At 45.9% G+C, this 25,440-nt stretch overlaps 1 protein-coding gene across 1 annotated transcript; it reads left to right on the forward strand.

Moving 5' to 3' along the window:
* Positions 1–11,106: 11,106 nt before the first annotated feature.
* Positions 11,107–12,532, forward strand: LOC142025602 (transcription factor HES-5-like). The gene is made up of 3 exons (XM_075018117.1): positions 11,107–11,753; positions 11,977–12,157; positions 12,291–12,532. The coding sequence occupies exons 1-3, from the start codon at positions 11,694–11,696 to the stop codon at positions 12,530–12,532; spliced, it is 483 nt and encodes a 160-aa protein (XP_074874218.1). The 5' UTR covers positions 11,107–11,693.
* The last annotated feature ends 12,908 nt before the right edge of the window (positions 12,533–25,440 follow it).

Genomic DNA, 25,440 nt, shown 5'->3' on the forward strand with positions numbered 1-25,440 from the left:
GAAGTGCTTTAGGTTGAAGGATGTTGTGTAAGACCTGATCCTGTGATCTTTAGGTAAAACTCCTCATGCTGGACCAGATTGTGCCTCTTTCATTCATGCTGAGTAGTACTTTACAAACAGATCAATGGAGCAACTCAGTAGAAGTGTGGCAGAATTTGCCCCTTTCAGAGGAAAAGACATGATGTTTGGGCCCATTGTATATAATTAATTATTACTGGGCCACTATGTGGACAACAGTTCCTCCAGGTACAGGGTTTTACATGCTGACCAAAACAAAGAAAGGAGGCATACATTTTGTAATGCAGCTATAAACCACTTTCCCTGTATGTTTAATCTTCATTTGCTTTCTTGATCCACAGTTCTTAAATACTGCCATTCTTAGGTGCTTAAGGGATAGCAAACAGGTTTTGGTCACTGGGAACACAAAACACTTGATACAACCTAATCTGCATTTCCAAGGTAGTTAGAATTGAAATCTGTTTCCTCAACTGCTTAAGCCAGTAACCCTGAAAAACTCCTGGGCCAATTACATGTTCTCCTCAAAGCAAGTATTAAAAATAATTTAAAAATTAAGCAGTTATTTTTTTTTTTTTTGCTTAGTGGAAATTCCCACAAGTCACCTCTCAGTATATTCAAGGGCACATAAGAGGGATTTATTATTTCCTAGTATATTGACTTTGAAAGGCTGGGGATTACAGCTGCTTTGCACATGAATGGATGGAGTGTGTTGTACAAAAGGCAAGGTCTGGAGGATAATGCGTTTGGATGTGGGAAAGCACTGACCCTCCAGGAGAGCAGGCTGGTGCCTGATGTCAGGAATCAGTTATGTCTCAAAGGAACGCATTGCCTGGGGAGCAGGGGTTTATCAAAGTACTCAGGTTATACATTTATTCCCCATTCCCCCTGTCCCATCCAAAATCAGTGAGATCTACTTTCAAGCCTCTGTCCTTGCATTTTTAAAATGGCTTCAGTGAAAGGTACCAAGCTGAAGTTCTTTAGTGATCTATGGAAACATGGACAGCAGCCAGGTGAACTTCCCTCCCACATCTCAATCTGAAAAACATGAAAGAGACGGGTGTAGATGGTACAATGATTCATTCAGCAAGGGTTCGTGCAAGGCTTATGTCCAGCCTGCACCACTCCTGAGTATACTGTGCAAGGAAGGTCCTCACCCTTCACTTGGGCTGCCAGTGGACCCTAGTCCTGCCCGGCTCCAGAGCTACTAGGCAGTGTCATGGTAGTGGTGGTTTAAGTGAAGTACTTCTTAAGAAGGTGAACTGCCACCCATTCCAGACAGGCCCCTGAACAGCCCTGGAATGCTGATGCCTTCTTGATATTGCTGACCTGGGCTGGATTTGAACAGGCAGACAAGTGCTAAAGAATCTATGAGCCTGTTGCAGTTTTCGTTGATTTAAATGGGAGCAGAACTGAGCCCTGTATCCCCAAGTAAGTATAGAGGGTTTCCTAGGCCTTTAACCTGGCCTGGTCAGAAAAAGGGAGGGACAAAAGGGAGACCTCCCCAGATCCTGGACAGAAATGATCTCTGGAATGTAGAGAGTGGTTCAGCTAGCTCAGTGTCTTCCTGTCAGAGGCAGTGCCTGTACCAGCTGCCTCAGAGGGGGATGCAAGAAGCCCCATAACAGACAATGATGGGATAACCTGCCTAGAGGGAAAGTTTCTTTTTAACCCCGTCAATCAGTGGTTGGCTATACAAGTTTCTGCAATATTTCTAATAGTTGGTTCTGTCTAGTGGAACTGTGGCTGTTTGCATTGTCCATATCAACAACTTGTTCTGTTTAATCATGTCAGGGGAGGTGCCCTAAATATTGTAGTTCTTTTTAGGCCTGAGCTATGAGCCAATATTCAGGCCTTGCTAAGTTGGTTCCATTAACAAGAGAAACTGATGATGGAGTCAGGTCCAGGCAATCTTGTTCATTTACAAAGTCCAGAATATAGTGTAAGCAAAACACAGTGGGCAGTTTCCTTATTCAAAAATCCAAGTCTGCTACTCCAACGAGTACTAAGCTTCAAAGCAGCACTGTCTTGCAACTTTCTCCCAGAGCCGTCTGTTTGATTTCTCTACGCATATTTATAACCAATCAGTCCTCTAAAGTTTAACCTATATTTGCAATCCGTGCCAAGGAAGCCCTTCAGCCAAAACAAGCAAGCTTCTGACTTGCCTTGCCATTGGGTGATGGTTTCCAGCTATTTATTGTCTGTCTATAGATACACATTTTAGAGGCTGTTTGTCTGTTGATGCTACGTTTGTTCAAGTACTCTTAATCTGTAAGAGCTGCAACCACAATTCGGTATGTATCTTCTACATACCCTAACTTAAACTAAGCACAAGGTTTGGTTATTCCTGGAAAGTGGGAAATGCCTGAAATCCCCGGTTTTTCCAGAACATGGAAAGGGAAGGGGCAGAAAGAGAATCCCTCACTGCAACAGGTGGCCCCAATAACACCCCCCATACGTACATCTCCCAGCCCCTGTCCTGAGACCCTGGCCCTAACTTCTACACCTCTCGCCTGCCTTGACTTCTGTATCCCCACCCCCTGCTTTGCCTGCAGGCTGTGGTGGGGAAGCTCTTGGAGCTGCCTGCAGCCTCCAAGGCGCTCCCCCTCCCCTGCAGGCTCTCTGGGGGAGCAGACTCCAGGAGGCTGCCCTCTCCAACTGTGTCCCTGTGGCCTGGGGGTGGGACCAGGCTCTGGGGGCTTCCCCTCTCTCCTGCAGACCCCCCCACCCTTGAGCCCCCACAGACCCTCTGCCCTAAGCCACTTACTCTCCACTCCTGAACCCTCTCCCCAGTCTTCATTTTTCTTCATTTATGACAAATTCTAGCATTTTGAAAAAAAAGCATGTACATTTTTCATTTATTTTCCAAACATTACTTCAGTTAAAGAGCCAAGCAACGCTGGTGTTTTCATAAAGAGACATGTAGTTGTTCTGTCCATATATCATGAAAGAAAAGTTCTTATTATACCATCAGCTTTAACGAGGTTGGTGATTGACTCTAGAGCAGAGACCAGCTGGATGGCAGTCGTTAACATCTTCCAGTATAAAAGCACACGCTCTTTCTCGAACTAACTGGCTCACAGTAAATGAAACTCTGACTATATCTACACTGTGCACCTTACAACTCACAGTTGTACCTCTCCAGCAGTGCTGCTGGGAGGTCTACATTTTAACTGGTGTAAAGTACACAATGGAGAACTCTCCCACTTACAAAATAAAACCAGCCCCAATGAGGGGCAGTAACTATGCAGCAGGAAGGCATCACTCGCTGACAAAGTGCTGTCCTCACCCTTGACCAAAGGTTGCTGATGAAAGTGCAGTGTAGACACAACCTTTGGTTTGTGAGAGTTAATATGGATGTTTCTTTGAACTCGTTCCATGTCCTTGAAAGTAGCATCAGCTTTGAGTTCTCACTGGATCAATTGCATTGCTACAAAATTCTGCTTATAGCAGGGCTTGGGTGTCTCAGAGGGACATACAACTGGCTGTGGAGCTGTTTGCCTCCTGAACCCCATCCACATTTGGAGATTATCAGGAGCTCAGCTCTGGCTGCTAAAAGACTTCCCCACCAGTCCTGCTCCTTGCATTACTCGGATACAGGACCAGGGGAGTCTAGTGCAATAAACAAAGCCAGACCCCCAAAAGGGAAGAGGTCAGGGATGGGAGGAAGGTGGGGGCCAAGATCCTGGCTTGCTTCTTTCAGCACTGATTGTTGTGAATAACAATTCCTTTCTGGAATAAGCTAGAACAGTTAGTGCTGTTTCATATGCACCCCCAAAGGGCGTCAGGCATAATGCTTTCAGGAGCTTCCAGCAGGGCAGCGTACCGCTGCAGTGTCCCCCAGCATAAAGCCACAGTCTACCCTTAGCACATTAGCTGCATCTGGTATGGATGACTAGATAGTTCAAGAGGCTTGTAATAGGCAATGGAGCCTTTCACCTCTAAGAGCTAATTTACACTAGTGTCTAGTAACCTAGCTACTTTGCTTAGGGGTATGAAAAATTTTTACCCTTGAGAGAAGAAGCCAAGTCAACCTAAGCCCCACTGTAGACAGAACGGGCTCCATGGAAGAATTCGTCTATTGTTCGTTACCACCTTTGGATGTAGCACATCAGCAGGAGACATCTTTTGTTTATGTAGGTAATTGCTGCACTGCTCTGCTACAGCTGTGCTGCTGCAGTGCTCCCAGTGTAGGCATACCAGAAATCCCTGGTCCCAATCCAGGGCAGGTACTTAGCAGTAGAAATTCATCACCATCTGATGGCTGTTCAGTAATCTGTGCTAGTGCTCGTAAGGCCAGTTCCAGTTTCATGAAACTACCTAAGCTCTGGTATCATTTAATATAAATTGCAGTTTCTGTTCACAAGAGCTTTGGATCTACCAGTTAAAAATGAGGTAGTCCCTGGCATATCCGTGTAAAGGTGTATTGGCAGAGTGAAAGACACGAGTGCTGACAGAGCAAAATCCTATTTTTTCCCTAAAGCTAGTCTATTGTTACTGAACACATTGTGTAGGTCACAGGAAGAGGTGTCAGTAGAGGCTTGGGGGCCAGGAAGTTCTGCCCTGTCATCCCAGCTCTGACGCTAATCACTCCAGCTAAAATTTTTCACAAATGGCCGTGGATTTGGGGTACCTAAGTAGTGACACCTGGGACCTCAATTTCAGAAGCATCAACTACCCAGTTAAAGTGAAAACTGTTGCTTTGCATTTCAGCAAAACACAGGTGAAATTGAGCACCCAAAACCACTGGCTGCTTTTGCAGCATATGGACTGATCTTCCCTGTGCCTTTGCAGAGTGCAGCTACAGTACCTCCCTGTCTCAGCAGGGAGTTCTGAAACTCCATCAGCAACTATTTGGAAAGCAGTTTGAAAATGTGAATTGTTAGGTGTTATTCCCAGCCTATGATCTCTCACCACATCATTAGAATCAGAAATTCTGAGTATCGCATACAGACTGATGAGAGCATCCAAAAGTTTAAAAGGAAATGAGATTGTTAAACCATCAGCTGCACCCTTCTCCCCACAGGCCAGATGTTAAAGCCCTAAAGAACTGAAGTGGCACAAGGAATTACTTTCCAAAGTTCCCCCAGCTCAGGCTGACAGACCTTGATCAATGTTTTTCTCCACAGTAAGTGCTATGCAGATGGTCTGCCCAGAACAGGGCTTCTATGAAGTACAAAGGGAAGTCAAATACCATTTCTAATTCAGCTTGTAGCAAGGCACACTTTCATTATCCTCTGCCTGAATGCAGTGAATAGAGAAGCAGTGTGGGAAACTCAGACGAGCTCCAAACTCACACAGTCTGAGGGCCTGTAACATACTCCTGTCCTTGGTCCCACATCTGCCTGTAGCAAACACAGGGCGGGAGGATGACAGAAAGAAAAATCTGATTATAAAAAACGGCAAGGATGGTGGTTGGCGGGAAAATCACTGCATAATCACTGCCCTGGAGCTGGAGAGAAATTGCTGGAAATTCAAACTGGGAGCTCTGACTGATATTTAAGTCTCCCTCACTCACAAGCAGAATAGGGGGTGACTAGGAGAAAAGGTTAGACCAAAGGCTTGATCCAAGCCCATAGAAATAGTCTCATTTAGTTTGTTGGAGCTGGACTAGGCCTGTGAATGGTTATTTGATCCATGCTTGTGTGCTGCCTACAGCTTTGACTGCCCAGGAGTATGCAGCTTCGGCTCCTGGGTTTTGCAGGTTTTCTTTCTATACAGCTCCATACATCAGCTCTGAATAGAGAGCATAAGAGCTGAGGATGCAGCAATGACAGCATTCCAGGTGTCTGGCTCCTTTCATCAAAGATCTCAAAGCCCAGGGCACATGTCAGTGAACCAGGCTGCTTGGTTCCCCAGGAAGTGTTACTCTCCTGGTGTTACAGTTAGAGAAACCGAGGCATGGAGGAGTGAAGCACTTTGCTTAAAGCCACACAGTCCGTAAGTGACAGAGCCTGGAAGTCCTTGGACGTCCAGTCTGCTCTAACCCAGAGGTTCTCAAACTGGGGGTCATGACCTCTTAGGAGTTTGTGAGGCTATTACGTGGGGGGATTATGAGCTGTTGGACTCTTCCCCCAAATGCACTTCATCACCAGCATTCATAAAAAAGTTAAATATTTGTTTTAAAAAAATGTTTTTAATTTATGAGGGTCGCACCTGGAGGCTTGCTGTAGCAAAAGGATCTTCAGAATGAAAGTTTGAGAGCCACTGCTTTAACCACTCTCAGCTCTGTCAGGACAGATGCTGTCATCAGGGAACTGTCCAAACAAATGCCACTCCCCTCTGCAGATCAGCATGTTAGCAATAGTGAACCTTGGGGCACTTGCCCACTGGTTTTGCACTGTTGTGAGAAGCTTGCTGCATCCTTGCCTAGAGAATTCAAATCCAGAAAGTTCTCACAAAGCAAAGTTATTTTTCATGTGGAGGCCCACCTTGCAAAACCAGAAATTGGGCCCAGATACCCTCATGTCTGGGCCACAGTTTGTGAGCAATGTTCCCTCTAATCTTTTCCATCCCTGTGCATAGTAAATTTTCATGTGCAGTGAGGCATGTGCTTGTGCACCACCAATAGAAACAAAAGCTCTAGCTGCGGGCACTCTACTCATCTGGGCGGCATTTCAGTCTCTCCTGAGCTTCCGCACAAGCACATAGTTTACTGGGAACACTGTTAATTGTAGTTAGCTGTAGCAAAACAGTTGCCAGATACAGGCCAAATTCTAAGTTTTCAGCAGACCCTGATTTGTTTTCTTTTAGTGTGGAGGTTTTGCAGCTCTCTGATTCACAGAGCAGGAGAGGAAGGATGGCTGTGTTGGCTTGGCTATTGCCACATCTGTCATTCTTCCTGCAGCAACTTTAAAAAGTCACATAGAACCTGCCAGATTGAGGGTGTTTTTCAAAGTAGATGGTCACTTGCATGTCTGCTTTACATTTGAGCTTGTTGTATGTGACAGGTCAGATATGGATTTGCACATGCAACCACCTGTTTAGCCACTTGTGTGTCCAAACCACAAGATTTGCACACATGCATAAGTGACTAAAAAAACATAGGTCCAAATCTTTAGGAAAATCAGATTCTTCCCTTTTGGGTGTTCAGTTATCCTGTGAAATGGGATATCTTACCTCATTTGTTCATAAATGCTTGAAAAGGGCTTTGAGACACTTGGAATGAAAGGCCAGACTCCAATTGCAGTTATGCTGGTGAAATTCAGAGATCCTTCACTTCAGGTGATGGAGTTGCTGTGGATTTACATTGTTGTAGCTGACATAAGACTATGTCCCTAGAAGTGTCAAAGGCTCTGGTCAGATCTGTAAGTCCTACTCTGGTTTTACTCAGGCTGAAATTCGCATTGGCTTCAGTGATGGTTTCCCCTGGGAAAATGTTTCAGGATTTGGCCCGATAGGAGTCTTCCCAGAGTAAGGTCAGCAGGGTGCAATGCTAACTTTGTATATCCAAGTCTGCCAAGATCTTGCCACCTTTCCCTTCCCTCACACAGAGTCTTTTGCATTTCCTTTTCTCCTAAGTACCACAGTAAGCAGCTTAATAACATAAGGCTGTGGACGTTTGTGTACCTCTAAGTTTCCCACACCATTTCTTAATGATATTCATCCCCCACACAAAGGAAGTGTGCCTGGCTACAAACCACATTAGCAATGGTGCTTGACTTTGCATTGTGTTCAATGGGAAATCCTGCTCCCAACAGGCCATCTGGGTAGCAGTTATGCAAAAGGAAGCTATCAGAGCAGTGATGATCTCTGAGGACTTGAGAAAGCAGCAGCTACCGTAAAACACCTTGAAAGCTAACATCTGGCAGAGGCTGGAAGGCAAGATATCGTTAAATCCACATTGCAAGTCTGGTACCTATATGTAGGCTCTTGCAGTCATCATCCATTTGCTTTCCAGTGCTGTGTGCTCCAGGCCTGCAGTAGAAAGCAATCATTCTGACTAGGGGACATAAATGCATTCCAAATTTATGATCATGGATGTAATTCCATTGACACCTGTAGCTTTACGCCAGGGTTGAATGTGGCTCACTGCCTGCCCCACTTTGGGATTTCCAAATCACACTCGAGTGACAGTAGCTCACTCCTGTGGACTGCCAAAGTGGCAGGCTGCTTGAAAGCTCTTTCTTCACTGGTTGGTTAATTTTTCTTGGCAATTGCAAAGCCACTGAGAGAACTATTGAGCCATGTGTTTAGTTCATTTTTCCTGAGAAAATTTGTTTCAGGGCCTATGAAATTCTTGGTGTCTCTGACTGAGAGAGAGGCTGGGAAAAGTTGCTGTCAAATCAGTCTGTCACTTTACAAACAATAGATGAACCACCCCAGCGAGCAATGAAACAAACCTTAGGATGATCCCTATTTTACAGCCAGGGAAACTGAGTCCCGTAGCGGTTAAGTGACTCAGTCCAGGCCACAGAGCTCCTACCAGAGTCAAGAGCAAAACTTGGGATTCAAGGACTCCCAGCCCCAACCCTACCATAATCAAATGGCTCTGGTAAAAAGGGCCATCAAATTTCAAACTTACCATAACAAATCACACAGGAGGAGAAAGTAATTGCCCTGCATGGTTTATTGGCAGGTTTCTTGGTAGGGTGGGGAAGATAGAGCAGGGATTGCATTACATATCATTTTCCGGAAGCCATGGGGAGCTGGTAAGTGTCAGATACTTTGTTCTGTTTTCAAGGGGACAAATTGTGCAGTCTTTAATAGAATGAAATTCCCACTGACTTCAATGAGGCTCTAGCCATTCAAAGTGGCAAAATTTGGCCCTGTGTAATTTTTTGGTAACTCAGGCTACCTTCATTTGAGAAGTAAAATGTCTGTTTGTAACTTCTGTTGTTTTTAGAACATGTCCTCTAAACCAGGTCCAGACTTCAGCCGATGCAAATCAGTATAGCTCCATTGACGTCCATGGAATTGTTTGGATTTATACCAACTGAGGGGACAAAAGTGACTCTAATTACCCCACTCCATTCAGCTAACAGCTTTGAGGATCCAGCCAGTTCTGAGTCTAACCCCATGGTTCCCTGTTAGACAGAACATGTGTTCTGAAACATAGCACAAAATCCCAGATGCAGCCAGAGGCCCAAACTGAGAGAACAGACACATGCAACACAGGTCATCTGCATACTCCACCTCTCTTCTAACTAGCTTTCCCACTGAAAGCTCATTTGTCTGCCACAAAAATAAAAGTCCTGTGCTAGGCCAGAAAACTCACAGGGCACAGATGTCCTCCTACCCCACTCATAGTTGGTGAGTGTGGAAGTGCTTTGATTGTCCTGTACGACTGGTTATTACAGGGAGGAGCGTCTGACACTTAAAACTGTTTTGTTAGATTAAAACATAGGACATATGTGTGATTGATGTTGCAGGGAGAATTTAAGGCTATTCTTATAGTTATTAGGAAGTTCATCTGCAAAGCAGGAACAATCTCAAGCAAAGCTGTTAGGTGAGTGTGCGGGGTGGGAAATGGGCATGTTTCTCCCTATGTGCCATTGGCTAATCAGCCCTAAAAACGAGTGTGCTGCATGAGAGTTTCTGTTTCAGAGGCTGTCCGTAAGAGGGGAGTGGGATAACTGACAGCGTGGTGCCTACATGACATTACGTGGGCTTGGAACTAATCCCCACGATTTGGAGGAAACGTGAGATGGTGTCACAAAACTTTCCTAAAACTTGACATAAAAGACTTAAAGCTCAACAGCTGCTGTTTTGTACAAAAAATGGGGGCCTAATCAGAGGCAGTACAATGGAGAAGCAGATCCTGGAAGAGGTCACTTAAGCTTTACCTAGTTTTAAGAACTGAACTAGAGAGAGATGGCTAAGTGTGTGCATGAGGATTCGCTTTCATGTAAATTACACACTGTTTTATATTACATTCCATGGCATGATCCCCAAATACTTTTATCAGATATAAACCTGAGCATCATACGAAGAGTCCTAAAAGAGAATGTTGTAATCTCCTTGTCACAGACGGGAACACTGAGGAACAGAAAAATAAAGTGACCAGATTAAGTTCACACAGTGAGTTTGGAACAAAATTGGGACCAGAACCCCAGGCAGCAACAGCCTGGCTCCATCCTTTAACCATAGCATTGTAATGTAACTAATTTGAATGGAAGACGTGTACTGTTTTTATCAGGCTGACTCCATGCAATTCTAAGCATATAGATGGTGCAGAAATTGATCTGCTCCCTTTTGACACTCAACTTCGTGTGAATTAACTGAATGCTCAGAAAAGGGAGCGAGGACTCCTTGCTATTCAAGAAGGCTGACTGTACTGCAATTTATTGATGATGATGATGTATTATTATTCATTGGACTCCTGCAGCTCTAACAATGCATCTTAATATCCAAACAGCAGCATCTTTTACTAGTGCAGTCCCAGGTTTTGTTAGAGCAGAGACTGCCAATAGGATCAAATCATGGTGTGGAATGTAGGCTAGAGAAGGAGATTGGGAATCAAGATTCTGGGCTTCTATTTCCACTTGTGTTTGTGACTCAATGGATTACATTTGCTCTGTGCCTCAGTTTCCCCACTGGTAAAATGGGGATAGTCACACACAAATCTACCTCATGATAGGATGGAAGATACTGGGTTGTGAGGCTAAATTAATGTTTTGAGATCCTTGGATGAAGATAGTGCATAAATGCAAATGTATTACAAATGTTCAGCACCTATTTAATTCATTCCTTTATTCACCTCTGGGTTCTCTCTCATACATATTACAATAGATAAATCAAGTATCAATGCTGCTGTTTTTCCCAGAGGGGAAATTCACAGATGGAGAAGTGAAGTGTCTAAGGTCAGCCAGGACATCATAAAACAGAACTCATAACTCCTTCCTCCTAGTCCTCTGCTTAATCACAAGATTGTCCTCTCTACAAATAAGCAAGTAACAATTTATATAGATGTGTGTACACACAATAAAGGGCATTGTTTATCCTGAGCCAGGTCATGGAGTCCACACACTCTTGAGTCAGGTTCCACTTGCATTGATAGCAACAGAGGAAGAACTTAGAATCTGGCTCGTTATTCAAACAAATAAATCAAAGAAAAAACAACCACCCTAGTTTTATATGAGCAAAATAAAGTCTATTTTCAGCAGCTAGTGAACCCAGTGATCTCCAAGCAGGTATGCTGCTTGCCTCCGTCAGCATGTCCCGTGCATGTGCACGTCCGGAGTGTGTGCCTGTGAGTGTGTTTTCCAAAGAGATACAATCCCATCTATGCCTCTGCACAGATTAGCTTCTTTCCCGCCATCAGCAACTGGCCCTTGCATTCCCCATTGTGTGTGAACTGAATATTGCGTATGCCCAGAAAGCTATTGATCTGCAGCGTCAGTCAGCCGTCGTTTCTCACTGAGGGCAAGCTCTTTCCCAGCTTCTAACATGTAATTTGGACCAGGCTTTCACGTACCACACACTCCCCACCTGCTCATCTGAGAGAAGGTCATTATCCCCAGCTATTCATTGGCGATGGAGCATGCAAGAATAGATGCTTCTTCTATTGTCCTGCCTATCTCTGATTGGCTCTGGAGTGTGGGAAACTCAACAAAGTCAGAGACCCACAGATTCTCAAAAAGCTTGCGCAGTATAAATATAGGGCAGAGGCAGCTTCCAGCAGCACACTTCCAAAGGATTTCAGCACAATTGAGATCTGCCTCCTTTGCTCAGGCCAGATGGCTCCCAGCACTGTTTTCATGGAGCACAACCTGCTGACACCAAAAGAGAAAAACAAGGTAAGTAGCGGCACAGTCTGTTCTGCAGACTGCTTCAGTGAAACAGATGGGATTGGAACCTCAGATGGTACAAATAGGCATAGCTCTATTTCTATGACATTTTTCACCAGCTGAGGAGCTAGCCTGTACTACCTTGATGCGCTTGAGCTATGGGCCAAAGAGTCCAGAGATGTGGCAGAGGTAGAATGTTTTCTAAGCAAATCTTTTGTCCTGATTTTTGCAGCTGAGAAAGCCGGTGGTGGAGAAAATGCGCCGGGACCGGATAAACAGCAGCATCGAGCAGCTGAAACTCCTGCTGGAGAAGGAGTTCCAGAGACACCAGCCCAACTCCAAGCTGGAGAAAGCCGACATCCTGGAGATGACCGTCAGCTACCTGAAACAGCAGAGCCAGCTGCAGATAAAGAGTGAGTATCAGACTTGGCTTCAGACCCAGCTCTGTGCAATCCAGAGATGTGCTGTATGAAGCTCAAGAGAGTGACATGAATGAGTCTAAATCTTGGTCTCCTTTTCTCCTTCCCTCTCTCTTTCCTTCTCTAGCTGCAGGATCCATCCATAAAAACTCTCAGTTCGACTTCAAGGAAGGCTACTCCAGGTGCTTGCAGGAGGCTTTCCATTTTCTGTCTCTCCATAAAGTCCAAACAGAAACTCAGAGCAAGCTCTTGAGTCACTTCCAGAAGAGCCAGTCAGCTGCTCCAGAGGTCATCTGCTCCCCTTCTAGCCAGAACACTCCAAAGCAGACATCTCTGAAGAACGCTGGTGCTCTGTGGAGACCCTGGTAGACTGTGGCTGGGAAGGGGCAGAAAAGGCTTGCTCTGTGGACCTTTTGTCTTTTATATTCCAGAGGATGGGTGTGACTGCATCCAATTGTCCAACCCTGATCCTCTCAATGTAGGGAACGTTATTTCCCCTTTTTTATTTATGTGTGGAAAGAATGGAATACTTTTGATTTTTTCAGTCTCATGTGGATCCTCTGGAGAAAAGTTCAAGTATTCTGTTGAATGGTATTGAAGCTGTGCAGACACTGGTGACAGCAATGTACACCAGGGCACCCAGTCTTAGGGAGGGTGTCTCTTCATAATGAAGGAGGTTTTTGTGGGTGGCTAAATGTTATCTTTGTTACAGTTGGGGTTAAGATTGTAACAGATAGCAGTCTCTGTAGGAGAGAATTCTCTAATTTTGCTTGTAAAAGCTGTCAGCTTTGCTCCTATTTTCCTAGCAACCTTTGTTCACTCTTCATTTAGGATGAATGTAGTACCTCACTGTCGGCAGATGCTTTTACAAGTTCCGTTACTCTGCTTGCTTGCAGCTTGCGTAGTGGAAAAGAGAGATTCCTAGCTTCTCTTGTCCCATCATGAGTTATACATTAGAGCTAGCAAGAGGTCACTAGATAAAAATATGTGGAATATTTCTACCATGTTGCTGCTTTTTTCTGTTTAGGAAAATGATACTTTATTGCTTTATATTAAAGAAAAAAGAAAGTAGCTGCAAGGTTTGGTGGTTCAATGTTATACATTTTGGCTGTCAGTCTAGCTGTTTCCAGCATGTTCATTATTATAATGATTGTTCTCCATACTGAGCAGTTTCATTCCTTGTGGATGGTGTGTTTTTCCCATGGCTGGGACTGGCCCTGTGGGCTCTGTGCATGCTATGTATGCATTAGTATCACATTTGTAGAGAGAAATAAAAATGCATTTGTGTGCAACTGCTGGCTCGGTTTCCTTCTTGTCAGCTCTGTGCAGCTGTATGGGCCATTGAAACACTCTTTGCTAATTTAAGAGCACCAAGCCAAAGGAGCTTCTGTTCTTGCCTATCTTAGGCACTGACCTAGTCCCATCACTGAGATAGCTGAGCATGACAGTGTCTAACTTATTTATTTACGTGACACTCTTGGGAGGTAGGACAGTGCTATGACCTCCATTTGTCTCCAAGTCTCTTCTTTTACTATCTTGCCCACAGTTACATGGAAAGTCTGTGGCAGAGCTGAGAATTCAACCCCATACTGTCCAGCCCCAGGTTTGAACCTTGACCCCTGGCCTGTCCTTCTGAGAGCCTGGATAAGGATGAAAGAAAAAGGTTGACACCTCTAGCCCATTCAACCTCCCCTAATCTCTTTTGCCTTTCCTCTGCTACCCCAGGAAGCACAGGCATCTGGACTGGTGAGTGACTCGTGTTATTCTGGGTTCTCTGAAATCCAGGGATCTAATTCCGATCAAAGAAGGCAATGGATTTACAGTGGCATGAAATTGATGTCATGGTAGCGCCTGGGCTCTCCTCCATCCTGCTTTACGCTGTTGAGTGACTAAAGGTTGTACATTCAGCAAATAAGGGTGGTTCCAGAGACACAACTCTTCCTTTTCTCTATTGCCCCATTATGCTATTCAGGGCACGTCTATACTTATTGGAAGATCAATCTGGTCAGGGTCAATCTTCTGGGGTTTGATTTAGCATTCCAAGTGGGGACAGACTAAATCGAACCATCTGGGCTCAACATTCGACCCTGATATTCCTTATTCTCATGAGGTGTAAGAGAGAATTTCTCCTGTCCACCTGCTTCTCTGAGGATGGCCTGATAATTTGATCTTAAATATGTCAATTCCAGCTACACACTTGTCATAGCTGGAATTATGTATATAAGATCAACTTTAAGGTTTAGTGTAGACCTGCCCTCAGACCTGATGTTCTGGAGTAAATCTACAGTGGCACCTCCCAGGCAGTGTCATGCAGAATATAGCCTTCTCCTGGCCAGAAGCTGTGCCAGATCACATTGGATTAGCCAGTGCCACTGTGACCCTGGCTTTACATGAATGCTTCCAATACTGTCAAGTGCCACCAGCCAGAGGCCTTTGAAAAGAGCCCTACACCTTTGTCGCATTGACCCCTTGGACTGGCTAGAGTTTAACCCCCATCACCACCACCAACCACTTATATTTTTAAAAAGGCCTACAGGTGAGGGGCAGTGACAGAGAGGGAGCCGTGCTAGTCTATACACTATCAAAACAAAAAGCAGTCAAGTAGCACTTTAAAGACTAGCAAAATCGTTTATTAGGTGAGCTTTCGTGGGACAGACCCACTTCTTCAGACCGTAGCCAGACCAGAACAGATGCTCATTCCCCTCACTTCAGTGCCTGAGATGCTGGCTGGGCCTCAACAGAACTGGGCTCAGTTTCCAACTCTGCAGCACCCTTGATCTGAATTGCTTTAATTCCTTTCCGTGGGCTTGTGCAGGTTGTACCTCCCTCATCCGGAACCCTTGAGACATGAGTGGACCTGAATGAGGGGATTTGCTGGATGAGGGGAGGTAAGGCCCCCAGGCTGCCTGGAGGGGGACCATCACTCCTGCAGGGCTCCCTTGAAGGTCAGCTAGGGTCCCCCAGCCTGGCCGGGTTCCCTGTTGCTGTAGGGCTAATGGTGGGGCTCCATGCCCCAACTGGTTTCCCAGTCCCAGCTGGGGTCCACATGGCTCTCTGTGTAGCTCCCCACTGCAGGGCTGTCGTTCCTCCCCTGCCTGGCTGGGTTCCCTGCAGCTGCAGGGCTGCTGTGGGGGGCTGCTCGTGGGCTCCTAGCAGGGCTTCTGGCTGGGTCTGGGCTCCTCACAGTAGGGCTCCCCAACCCCAGCTGGGGTCTGGTAGTGGGGCTCTCCAACCTGGCTCCCTGCCCTGGGGCTCCCTACCACCCATAGGGTTCTGCTGGGCCCCACACAGCTGGAGCGCTCTGGTCCAGGTGCCCTCTGATTCAGCAACATCCACAGTCCTGCTGGATGGGGAATGTTGCTGGATGAGAGAGTTGCAACCTGTGCAAACCCCAAGGGCAGCCCTGTCCGACTCAAGCAATGTAATCTGGCTGTAAGTGGGAGGTGCAGTGCTGGGAACTCTGTCATACTGTTTGCTCCCTGCAGGATGGTGACGGTTTTGTAATTACAAGGACTGGAGGTTTCCATTCAGTTCCCTGGTTGGTTCATATCACAGGGTGCGTCTACACTTGCATCCTCTTTCAAAGGAGGTATGCAAATGAAGGAAATCGAAAATGCAAATGAGGTAAAAACTTGACATCTCATTTGCATATTCTTATTTTGAAAGAGCTTCTTTCGAAAGAAGAAAACCAGTGTAGACACTGCTCTTTCGAAAGTAAACCCCATCTTCGAAAGAATCCTTCTTCCCTTCATTTAATGGGAAGGATTCTTTTGAAGATGGGGTTTACTTTCGAAAGAGCAGCATGTACACTGGTTTTCTTCTTTCGAAAGAAGCGCTTTTGAAATAAGAATATGCAAATGAGGTGTCAATATGCAAACATGCACCTTATTTGCATTTTTATCTCCCTCATTTGCATACCTCTTACAAAAGAGGAATGCAAGTGTAGACGCACCCACACTGTTTTGAACTGATGTATGTGACTGTGGTTTCCTGGCTGTGCAGCCCTCACATATATCAGATAAATACTACAGTCTCTTATAGCGTGTGCAGCATTGAGCACAATGGGGCTTTCATCTCCGCCGAGGCCTCTACCCTAATGTCTTCCAAGTAGTGACCAGACCTCAGGTACAGAGATGTTGCTGAGCCAGACAGGTGTAGTTTGACTTTTATATTTGGTGGGGGTGGGAGGGCAGCTTCAGCTGGGCTAGGGTGATCAGGTGTCCCAGTTTTATAAAGACAGTGCTGATATCGGGGGCTTTTTCTTCCGTAGGGCCTTATTACACCCCCCCCATGGTGGGCCAATGGGGCTGTGATGGGGGAAAATCCCATGCCTGTCTGAGGCTTGTTGCATTTTGGGGGAGCAGTGGCCCCCTATACTCCTCCAAACCACACCACCTAGCAGCATGGTGGTAATACTTAAAACTGCCCTTAAAAGAAAATATTAGACGGTATCTTTGCTGTTACTTTGGCAGGCTGAGGGCAGGTCTACACTGCAGTGGAAAGTCGAATTCAGGTAAGCAACTCCAGCTATATTAATTACGTAGCTGGAGTTCATGTACTTTAATTCAGTCTTCTGTGCCGTCTCCACTAAGGGAGGTTGATGGGAGCAGTCACCTTGTTGATTTGCCTTACTACTAATGAGGAGCAGTACTGGTGTTGCTGCAGTTTGATTTAGGGCGGCCCTGCCAGGCACACTAAGTCGAACTCTGGAAAGGCAATGTCACTCTTCCCTGTAGTGAAGCATACCCTGAATGTTTATTGGCCTTGTACACCCGGGGATCTGAGTTCAATCCCTGAGGAGCACGTTTAGGGGTCTGGGGCAAACAGATTAAAAAAATGTATAAAACAAGGATTTGAAATCCAGTTTGAAGTGCGCACTTCCCCTCTCTCACCACGAGGTGTCTCAAACATTGGCCAGAGAGCAGAGGGAGGGGCGCCTACTGTTTTGTTTCAAATCGTTCTCTGCAAATGGCTGGGCTGGCTGTGTCTTAGAGGAAGTTCAGCCTTACCCCTTTGCCTGCTCTCCTCCTCCAGGCTGCCAGCTGGGCAGCTATAAGGGAGGAGGTGCGCGCTCTTCTGGATCGTCCTGCTGGGATATGAGTCTGTTTACAATGACTGAAACCGGGGCGGTTGGTCTAGTCTCCTTAGGGGACTCAGAGACACAGAGGAGGTAAACAAGAGTCTTGCAGACTGGATATTAAACAGTACACTAGAGATCAGTCACTGTGGTCCCCTGTGTGACACTGTTGCGTTTAATGAGCAAATGTCACGGGGAAAAAGGGGGAGGTGGGAGATAGAGAAGTTACGTAAGCCTCCCCTGCAGCATTTGTTGCGTAAGTCATTTCCACAGCAGTACTGGGCTCAGTTTCCGACTCTGCAGCAGCCTCAAACTGAGTTGCTTTAACCTGCTGCAATGCTACACTCGACATAGTTTAGTGTTGAGTAACAAATACAGGGAAAAATCTTCTTGCACCACAACAGTGAGAATTCTGTAGGAATGCCTATGCACCCCTTAAGCTAGCAAACCGGCTTTGCTCACTTCTAGGGTTTGTGTGGCACCTCCCAGAGCCACATCTGAGCAAGTAGGCAGTGGGTGAGCACAGGCTATCTCATTGTGCCATGCGTGCTAACCCCAAGCATTTTGCTCCCTGCACTGAAATATGGGTCTCTGCCGGTGCACACCTCACACCTACATAAGCAAATGCCACCCACAAGGTGCTCGTGCAAAAGGGTCTGGCATTAGAAAGTTTTTCAGTTTCCATGCTTTGTGTGCCTTATTGAAGGGAAATGCTCTCAGCAAAAGAACAAAACATCTCATGTCTGTAAAGGTTTCTCTACCCTTGGTCAAGACTTCTGGCTCCCTGAAATGATTATAGTTCGAAGGAGCTTGGTTTCCAGGGAGAGGTTGGTTGCTCGCCAGTGTTCTGCATCAGCTGTGTGTATCTGCAGACACTCAGGAGAGTGTCAAAGGCCGCCCCCCTGATCAGCAGAATGTCTGGGTAGGTTGTTTGTTTCTCTTGGTGGTTCACATTTACACACTCCTCCATGTGCATAAAATTTATTCTGCACATGAATGGAAAAGCTTAGAACATTGGTGCTCGGCACTGAAGCAGTACTGAGTGGTGCTCAGAAATGCAGGCTACATTCATGTATAGTCAGCAGCATGTTTTCCCCAGTACCTTGTGCAGGTCTGTCCCAACATGCCTGGAGAAGGGACACCCTGGAAAACAACAGGGAGTGTTACGGGCAGTTTTAGCATCTGAACATATGACTAACGTGTGGTTTGAAGGGGATATGACTTCATGTTGGCAAACCAAACCCCAGCAGCTTATGTGATTTCCTGTTTTGAAAGGAAAAAGTTCATATATGTGGCTTTGTGTTTGAAGAGATGCTTTAGCTGGAACTTTACCTGTGTGGGACGTATGCGTGCATGTGTTGGACCAGTAGTGTCTGTAGAGCCCTCTGAGAATCTCAGCTGGGGACGGAAACACCACATGACAGTACAGGAAATATTAAAACGACTGGGTCTGAGAAGATCCCTACCAACTTCTTTCTTACTTTCCTGTCGTTTACCCCTTGCAAATCTCTGTTAGTCCAAAAAAGTCCATTTTTTATTTAAAAGGGAAGAAATTAGTTTCACAACTTCCTCTGCTGCCTGTGGCAAACTGTCACTTATACATCACTCAATCGTATTGGCTTCCTGGAAACCACATCTGGGAGAGTGTTCAACAGGATGTGCATGTCACCAATGAATCAATAAGTAGACCAATAACCTGTCCATGCCCTAGCTTTTCCTACTCAGTTCAAGTTTTCGTGAGAGAGCCATGTTAGGCTGTAATCTATTGAAACAAAAAGCAATCATGTAGCACTATTTTGTTAGTCTTTAAAGTGCTATTTCACTGCTTTTTAGTTCAGGTTTTGTTTTTCTCCTTTCTTCCAAAAACGCTTAGAACAAATGGATCTCTTCATTGATACTATTTTCAAATGATGTTTTCCTGTGATATGTTTTAACACAACAGTTTTTGGCAGGTCCTTCCTCCGTTTTGCATCACTCACAACAGTGAAACTCCTGTGGCTGTACTGATTTGTAGGTAAAGGCGAGAGCTGAGAATCAGGACTCCTGGCTTCTGCTCTGTGCTCTCGCACTGCCTTGCTGCATGGCTTTTGGCCAAGTCATGTCACCTCATTGTGGCCCAGCTTGTACCAGCAGTGAATAGCAGGTATTAGCCCTCTCCTGTCTCACAGGGATGTTGTGAGTCAAAACAAAAAGCAGTCAAGTAGCACTTTAAAGACTAGCAAAATGGTTTATTAGGTGAGCTTTCATGGGACAGACCCACTTCTTCAGACCATAGCCAGACCAGAACAGACTCAATATTTAAGGCACAGAGAACCAAAAACAGTAAGCAAGGAGGACAAATCAGAAAAAGATAATCAAGGTGAGCAAATCAGAGAGTGGAGGGGTGGGGGGGAAGGTCAAGAATTAGATTGAGCCAAGTATGCAGACAAGCCCCTATAGTGACTCAGAAAATTCCCATCTGTTGTGAGTGTGTTGCTTTGAGAGCCACAAGTCAGAGATGTACTTAGAAAAAAATGTTGTTTTCATCAAAAAAACAAAATTTGAAATATTTCGCTAAAAGCTGGAAAATTTCAATCCTGTTTGCCGCCTGGAAAGCAGAAGAGTGAAAAAGTCTGTTCTTTCCTGACTTGCCCATCAAGCAGTGACCTCAGGCAAACGGGATTGTGAGTCGGAACTCCCAGTCTCTCTTCTCAGTGGGAGGCAGAGTGGTTAGAGCAATAGGATTTGGGAGCTGTTGTGTTACAGATCATCTCTACTCCTGACTAACTGTGTAACCCTAGGCAGGCAGAAGGACAAAGTTCTACAGGTTGAACCTCTCTTGTCTGGCACCCTCAGCAGCTGACGAGTGCTGAATGAGAGAATTTGCCAGACCATGGGAGGTGAGTATTGCGTAGCACATTACCAGCCCTGCCACTGCTTGCTGAGCTCTTAGAAGACATTTGGGGTAAATTACAGCTAAATAACAGCACAGGACACTAAGAACCAGGACTGGTGGCAGTAAACAAGCTTTATGGTGCCACGGGAAACTTGGCCACACCCATAGTAAGTGGCTAACTAAAATCATGCTGGATGGATTATGGATGTTGCCAAACAAGAGGGTTCTGGATTAGAGAGTTTCAACCTGTCTGTGAATTCCTGTCTATGTGGCTGAAGAGATGTTTTTCCTCCGAAGCCCATGTGTGTATGTGTGAGAGAAGAGTGTTCATCTGTGTTTGAGAAGCAAATCTTGGTTGGGACTGGGCACTACTAGGCCAATAAATAGTAACACTAAAGGACAGTTGGTTAAGAGCTGTCTCTGAGCAGCACACATTGGACTACAGTAAAATACTGGCTGGCTATGCGCTACTTGGCATTTAATCCTCAGAGCCTCCTATACCTTGTTATTGTAAAACGCAACAGTTTTTTATTTGAAAGGTTAGTTCCCTCCCACTAAAAATAAATAAATAAATAAACAGGAAACTGACTCATGTCTGTACAGAGAACCCTGTCAGTTGCTTGGAAGGAGGCTGGTAATTTTGCAGTCAGATTTATCCATGCAGCTGGAAGTTGCTTTGGGAGATGTTCTGTCTATGCAGACTGTAGAGGCTGCAGCATGGGGGATATTTGGTGCTGGTGCTGTTAATTCTTGCACATGAACTCAACCAGAAGCCGCTTCTGGAAGCAAAGCCCTGCAGAAGAAATGCCTCTGGGGCAGGATGAGGAGGAAGAACCTGCAGGAAATGCTGTTTGGACACTCATTGTTATGTTCCTGGAAACACTTCAAAATGTCTTTCCTGAGAGTGGCTTTCTGGATGGACGTCTCTGCTCACCTGCTTGTCAGAGATGCCGTGCAGCCTCCTTTGTGAAGGTAGAGTCACGTGCAGGTAGGGCCTGTAGAATTACAATGGTAGGAAGCTGTGCTTTATCTTGGTGAATTGCACACGGTGTGATGCAGTTTTGCTCTGCTTTTATCTGTGCTGCTGCAACTGCCAAGATAATTTCCTTAGCTTGGCCTTTTTACTATATCTCCCATCCCCTTTTCCAGTGCATCAAAAACAAACACTCATCTCTGCTTTCGAGGTCTTGCTCAGCCTCTCTGTCATATGCTATCCAGCTGTCGATTCCTGCCCGGGGACCTAAGTCAGTCACTGGAGGGTGAGGGCTAATCCCTTTCCTTGAGCCTGAGGTAAAATGACTCATCTAGTCATTCAGTCTCTGGCTCTGCATTTCATCCCAGAGGCAGGAAAGGCATTAAACCTGAGGTACCACTGCCCTCATGGGGTTAATATTGGTCTGTCAATCGCCTGACTTCCCTTCCTGATGGGATAAATCTACCTTGTTTTTACCAGCTCTGAGACGCTTTCTGAGGTCACAGAGAGCTAGCTGTGTTAGTGTGTATCTTCGCAGAACAACACAGGCAGTTCTGTAGCACTTTAAAGACTAACAAAATAGTTTATTAGGTGATGAGCTTTCTTGGGAAGTGGGTCTGTCTCATGAAAGCTCATCACCTAATAAATAGTTTTGTTAATCTTTAAAGAGCTACATGACCACACAGTGAGGTGTTACTAGGCAGGACAGTAAGGTGGACAGGCCTATTGCTGAATTTTTGTGATTGGGTGGTGGTGGCGTCCAGGTTACAGCCTCTTCTCCTCTGGCGCTGTAATTGGCAGAGGAGGTTGAGCAGAATGAGATTTTTCTATTGGCTAGATGACACTAGTTGCTGGGCAGAGTAGTCACCCCATTATTGGGCGTGGTTGGGGAGGGTAGTTTTGCCCTCACTGTCCACAGATCTGACTGGATTTGTGACCTCTTGGCGTACAGTTGCTCCCAGCAGCCTGGCTAGAGATGCCTCTGATTGTCACATGGCTTTTGTGGCCCATGACGTCTGTCTGTCCTTTTCCATGCAGTGGGGCTCAGCTGACGTGCCCAGTGGTGGCTCTGTGGAGCAGGGACTGTCTGTGTGTTCTGTGTCTGCAGAACACCTGGCATGTGGAGCTTGGCCATAACGAGCCATTAGGCAAGAGATGGGCAACCCGGCTATATGTGTGGAGCCATAGGACCAGTCCATGTGACAGGTCACGTGGATCGGATATCTTGTCAGCACCTCCCAAAACAGTTCCTGTTTTCAGAGTTAAAGGAAGGACGGAGGAGTGTTGGGGGCCAGCAAAAGCGATATAAGGAGGTGCTGAAGGCACACATGAAAAAGTGCAATAGTAACAGAGAGTAAGCCATGCTAGTCTATACACTAACAAAACAAAAAGCAGTCAAGTAGCACTTTAAAGACTAGCAAAATAGTCTATTAGGTGAGCTTTCGTGGGACAGACCCACTTCTTCAGACCAGCTGAAGAAGTCTGAAGAAGTGGGTCTGTCCCACGAAAGCTCACCTAATAAACTATTTTGCTAGTCTTTAAAGTGCTACTTGACTGCTTTTTGTTATGAAAAGGTGCAGCAATACTTGGGAGAACCTTCCCTAGGACTGTCCCCAGTGGAGAGCGGTAATCCGTGAGGGGTGGTACAACGTGAGTAGTCCCATTGCAGTGCAGATGAGGAGAGGCGGAGATGAAGAAAAGAGTGGTAAAAACTGCCCCACACCCCTCTAACAGCTAGCAACACCTGCTCCTTCTGTGGTAAGGCCTGCAGCTCCAGAATCAGGCTGATCAGCCATCAACAGACTCACAAATGGGAGGGTGACATGAAGACATCCTACTAGTTATCGAGTGACTGCCAAGAGATGTGTGGCCAATGTGTGGCTTATTTTCTCTTTGACTTGGTGCAGAGTTGCCAGTTCAACTGCACACCCTGCAAATTCTCGGTACTCAAGCACAGTTAGCAGAACTACCCTGTCCCAGAAAACTGCCTTGGTTGTGACAATCCTGTGGCCTGCTAAAATGGAGGGCCAATCATGTGGCCTGCTCACTAGCCTATGTTGCCCATTGCTGCCCCAGGTGCTATGTAAACCCGCCTCATCACATGCAACAGAAGGAAGTCAGGTTGGGTGAGGGAGAAGAAAGCAAAATAGTGGAGGTTTTGCTTTTTCTTGTGCTTTATCTGCATGTTATTCCCTGGGCAAACTGGGATTAGGAATTGGGATTATAGTGGGCAGAGCAGACATACTGAAATCGACACATGCAGCCCATTTCCAGTTGTCCCCAGCCTTTGCCACAACCAGTCCAAATGTCTCTTCTGTGATTACCAGCTCTGGATGGGGAAACTGAGGAGGACTGACTAAGGGAATTGCCTAAGGCTGCAGAGGGTGTCAGTGTCAGGGCCATTATTAGCTCAGTCAGAATGACTTGGTTGGCTTTGTTAATGCTTTCAAAGTTCTTAGTCCTGCAAATTACAGAACCAGCATGGGAAAGAGAGCTAGTGATCGTCCTGGCTCCAGCGCCATCTCTCCCAGAGGCAGCTGTGCTCCAATCTGTTTGGCTAGTTTTGGTGTCCAAAGGAGAAGGTCCCTGACTGGCATTTCTGATCTTGACTACAGGTTATAAAATGAGCAAATGGGACACAAGCTGGCAGTGGGCTAGACTGAAAGAACCCTTTGCTAGACACTCAAGGCAATATATCTTACAGCCCACCCCCCCCATGTTCTGGTTGTGGTGGGGAGGGAGAGCAAGGGCTATGCATCTTGTAAAGTTCTGCACGCTGGTGAGTGGAGAGGGGAAGCGAGTAGGAACCCTGACTTCACCTGCCCAGTGTGCTAGCTACAATAAGTTGGCTTGATGGAGAGCAGGCTAGTCCAAGAAAAGGGATGAAGTAAATTTCGCCTTCCTCCCAGCACAACGGAAGAATGGAGTCTTTGAGTTACAGGCTGTTCTCCGCTCTGCTCCTGAGGTGGGGGAGCTACATGCTAACCTTCACCCAGGGCAGACTGCAAAGCCACAGTCTGTCCCGAGCTAGAACCAACATGTGACCTGCTTCGGGCATTTCCCAGGGGCACTGTTCCTGGATCCTGGCTAGTTACATTGTTTTGGGCCATTTTTGGCACAAAGCTGCCTACCCAGTTATCTGAGTGGGTGGGGGCGATGGGTGTGCAGGCTTTCAGCCAGCATGCCTCAAGCCGTACCCTAGATTTGATGCTCCCCTTTCACTCTCTGGTTTTGAGGCTGGGCCTCGGGTACACATCTGGATTGTAACTTTGAAGAGCAGCTTTGTCTTTAGTTTGCTGTGCAACTATCTGTTGCACTGCAACACCTTCTTGCACTGCTACCAAAGAAAACACTAACAAGTCCTGTGGCACCTTATAGACTAACAGATATTTTAGAGTATAAGCTTTCATGGGCAAAGACCTGCTTCATCAGATGCATGAGTAGAGGGGTTTCAGAGGAGGATTTAAAGAGAGGGTCTCTGTCAAGGGGAGTGCCACAGTTGACAAGGTCTATGCAGTCAGGATGGATGTGGCCCATTATCGGCAGTTAATGTGGAGTTGAGAAAACAAGTCAGTTCAGTCAGGGGGGATGTGGCCCATTATCAGTAGCTAATGTGAAGGTGTGAACATCAAGAGCAGAGAAACTGTTTTTGTAATGGACCAACCACTCTCAGTCTCTGTTCAATCCTTGGTTGATGGAGTCAGATTTGCAAATGAATTGCAGCTCTGAAATTTCTCTTTGCAGTTTTTTTTTGAATTTGTTGTTGTTGCAGGGCTGCTACTTTTAAATCTGTTACTCAATGTCCAGGGAGAGTGAAGTGTTCTCCTACGCGTTTTTGTACGTTACCATTCCTGATATCTGATTTATGTCCATTTATTCTTTTATTTAGAGACCGTCCAGTTTGGCCAGTGCAAATTGCAGTTGGGCATTGCTGACACGTGATGGCATGTATTATATTTGTAGATGTGCAGGTGAAAGAGCCACTGATGGTGTGGTTGATGTTAGATCTTGTGATGATATCGCTGGTGCAGATATGTGAGAAGAGTTGGCAGTGAGGTTTGTTGCAGGGATTGGTTCCAGGTTTAGAGTTACTGTGTTGTGGTCTATAGTTGCTGGTGAGAATTTGTTTAAGCTTGGCAGGCTGTCTGTAGGTGAGCACAGGCCTACCTCCCCGGTCTGAGAGTGAAGAAACACAGTCAAAGCCAGTGACCAAAGAAGCCACAAATATGTTTACTGTAGTGTTTGCAGCGTGCTTTGCACTCTTTGTGAAGTATGCACATTTCCTCTGCATGTGAGCGATCGGTACAGACTCTTTCAAGTAGATCAGTCCCACAATGTACATATCTGAGCTC

The sequence above is a fragment of the Carettochelys insculpta genome, chromosome 23, assembly GCF_033958435.1.
Source record: "Carettochelys insculpta isolate YL-2023 chromosome 23, ASM3395843v1, whole genome shotgun sequence".
Lineage (NCBI taxonomy): Eukaryota > Metazoa > Chordata > Testudines > Carettochelyidae > Carettochelys > Carettochelys insculpta.

Excerpts from the sequence above, each read along its gene's own strand:
- LOC142025602 (XM_075018117.1), top strand. The coding sequence starts at position 11,694 with ATGGCTCCCAGCACTGTTTTCATGGAGCACAACCTGCTGACACCAAAA. Across the intron at positions 11,754-11,976 it reads CACCAAAAGAGAAAAACAAG|CTGAGAAAGCCGGTGGTGGA; the intron begins GTAAGTAGCGGC and ends TGATTTTTGCAG. Across the intron at positions 12,158-12,290 it reads GAGCCAGCTGCAGATAAAGA|CTGCAGGATCCATCCATAAA; the intron begins GTGAGTATCAGA and ends TTCCTTCTCTAG.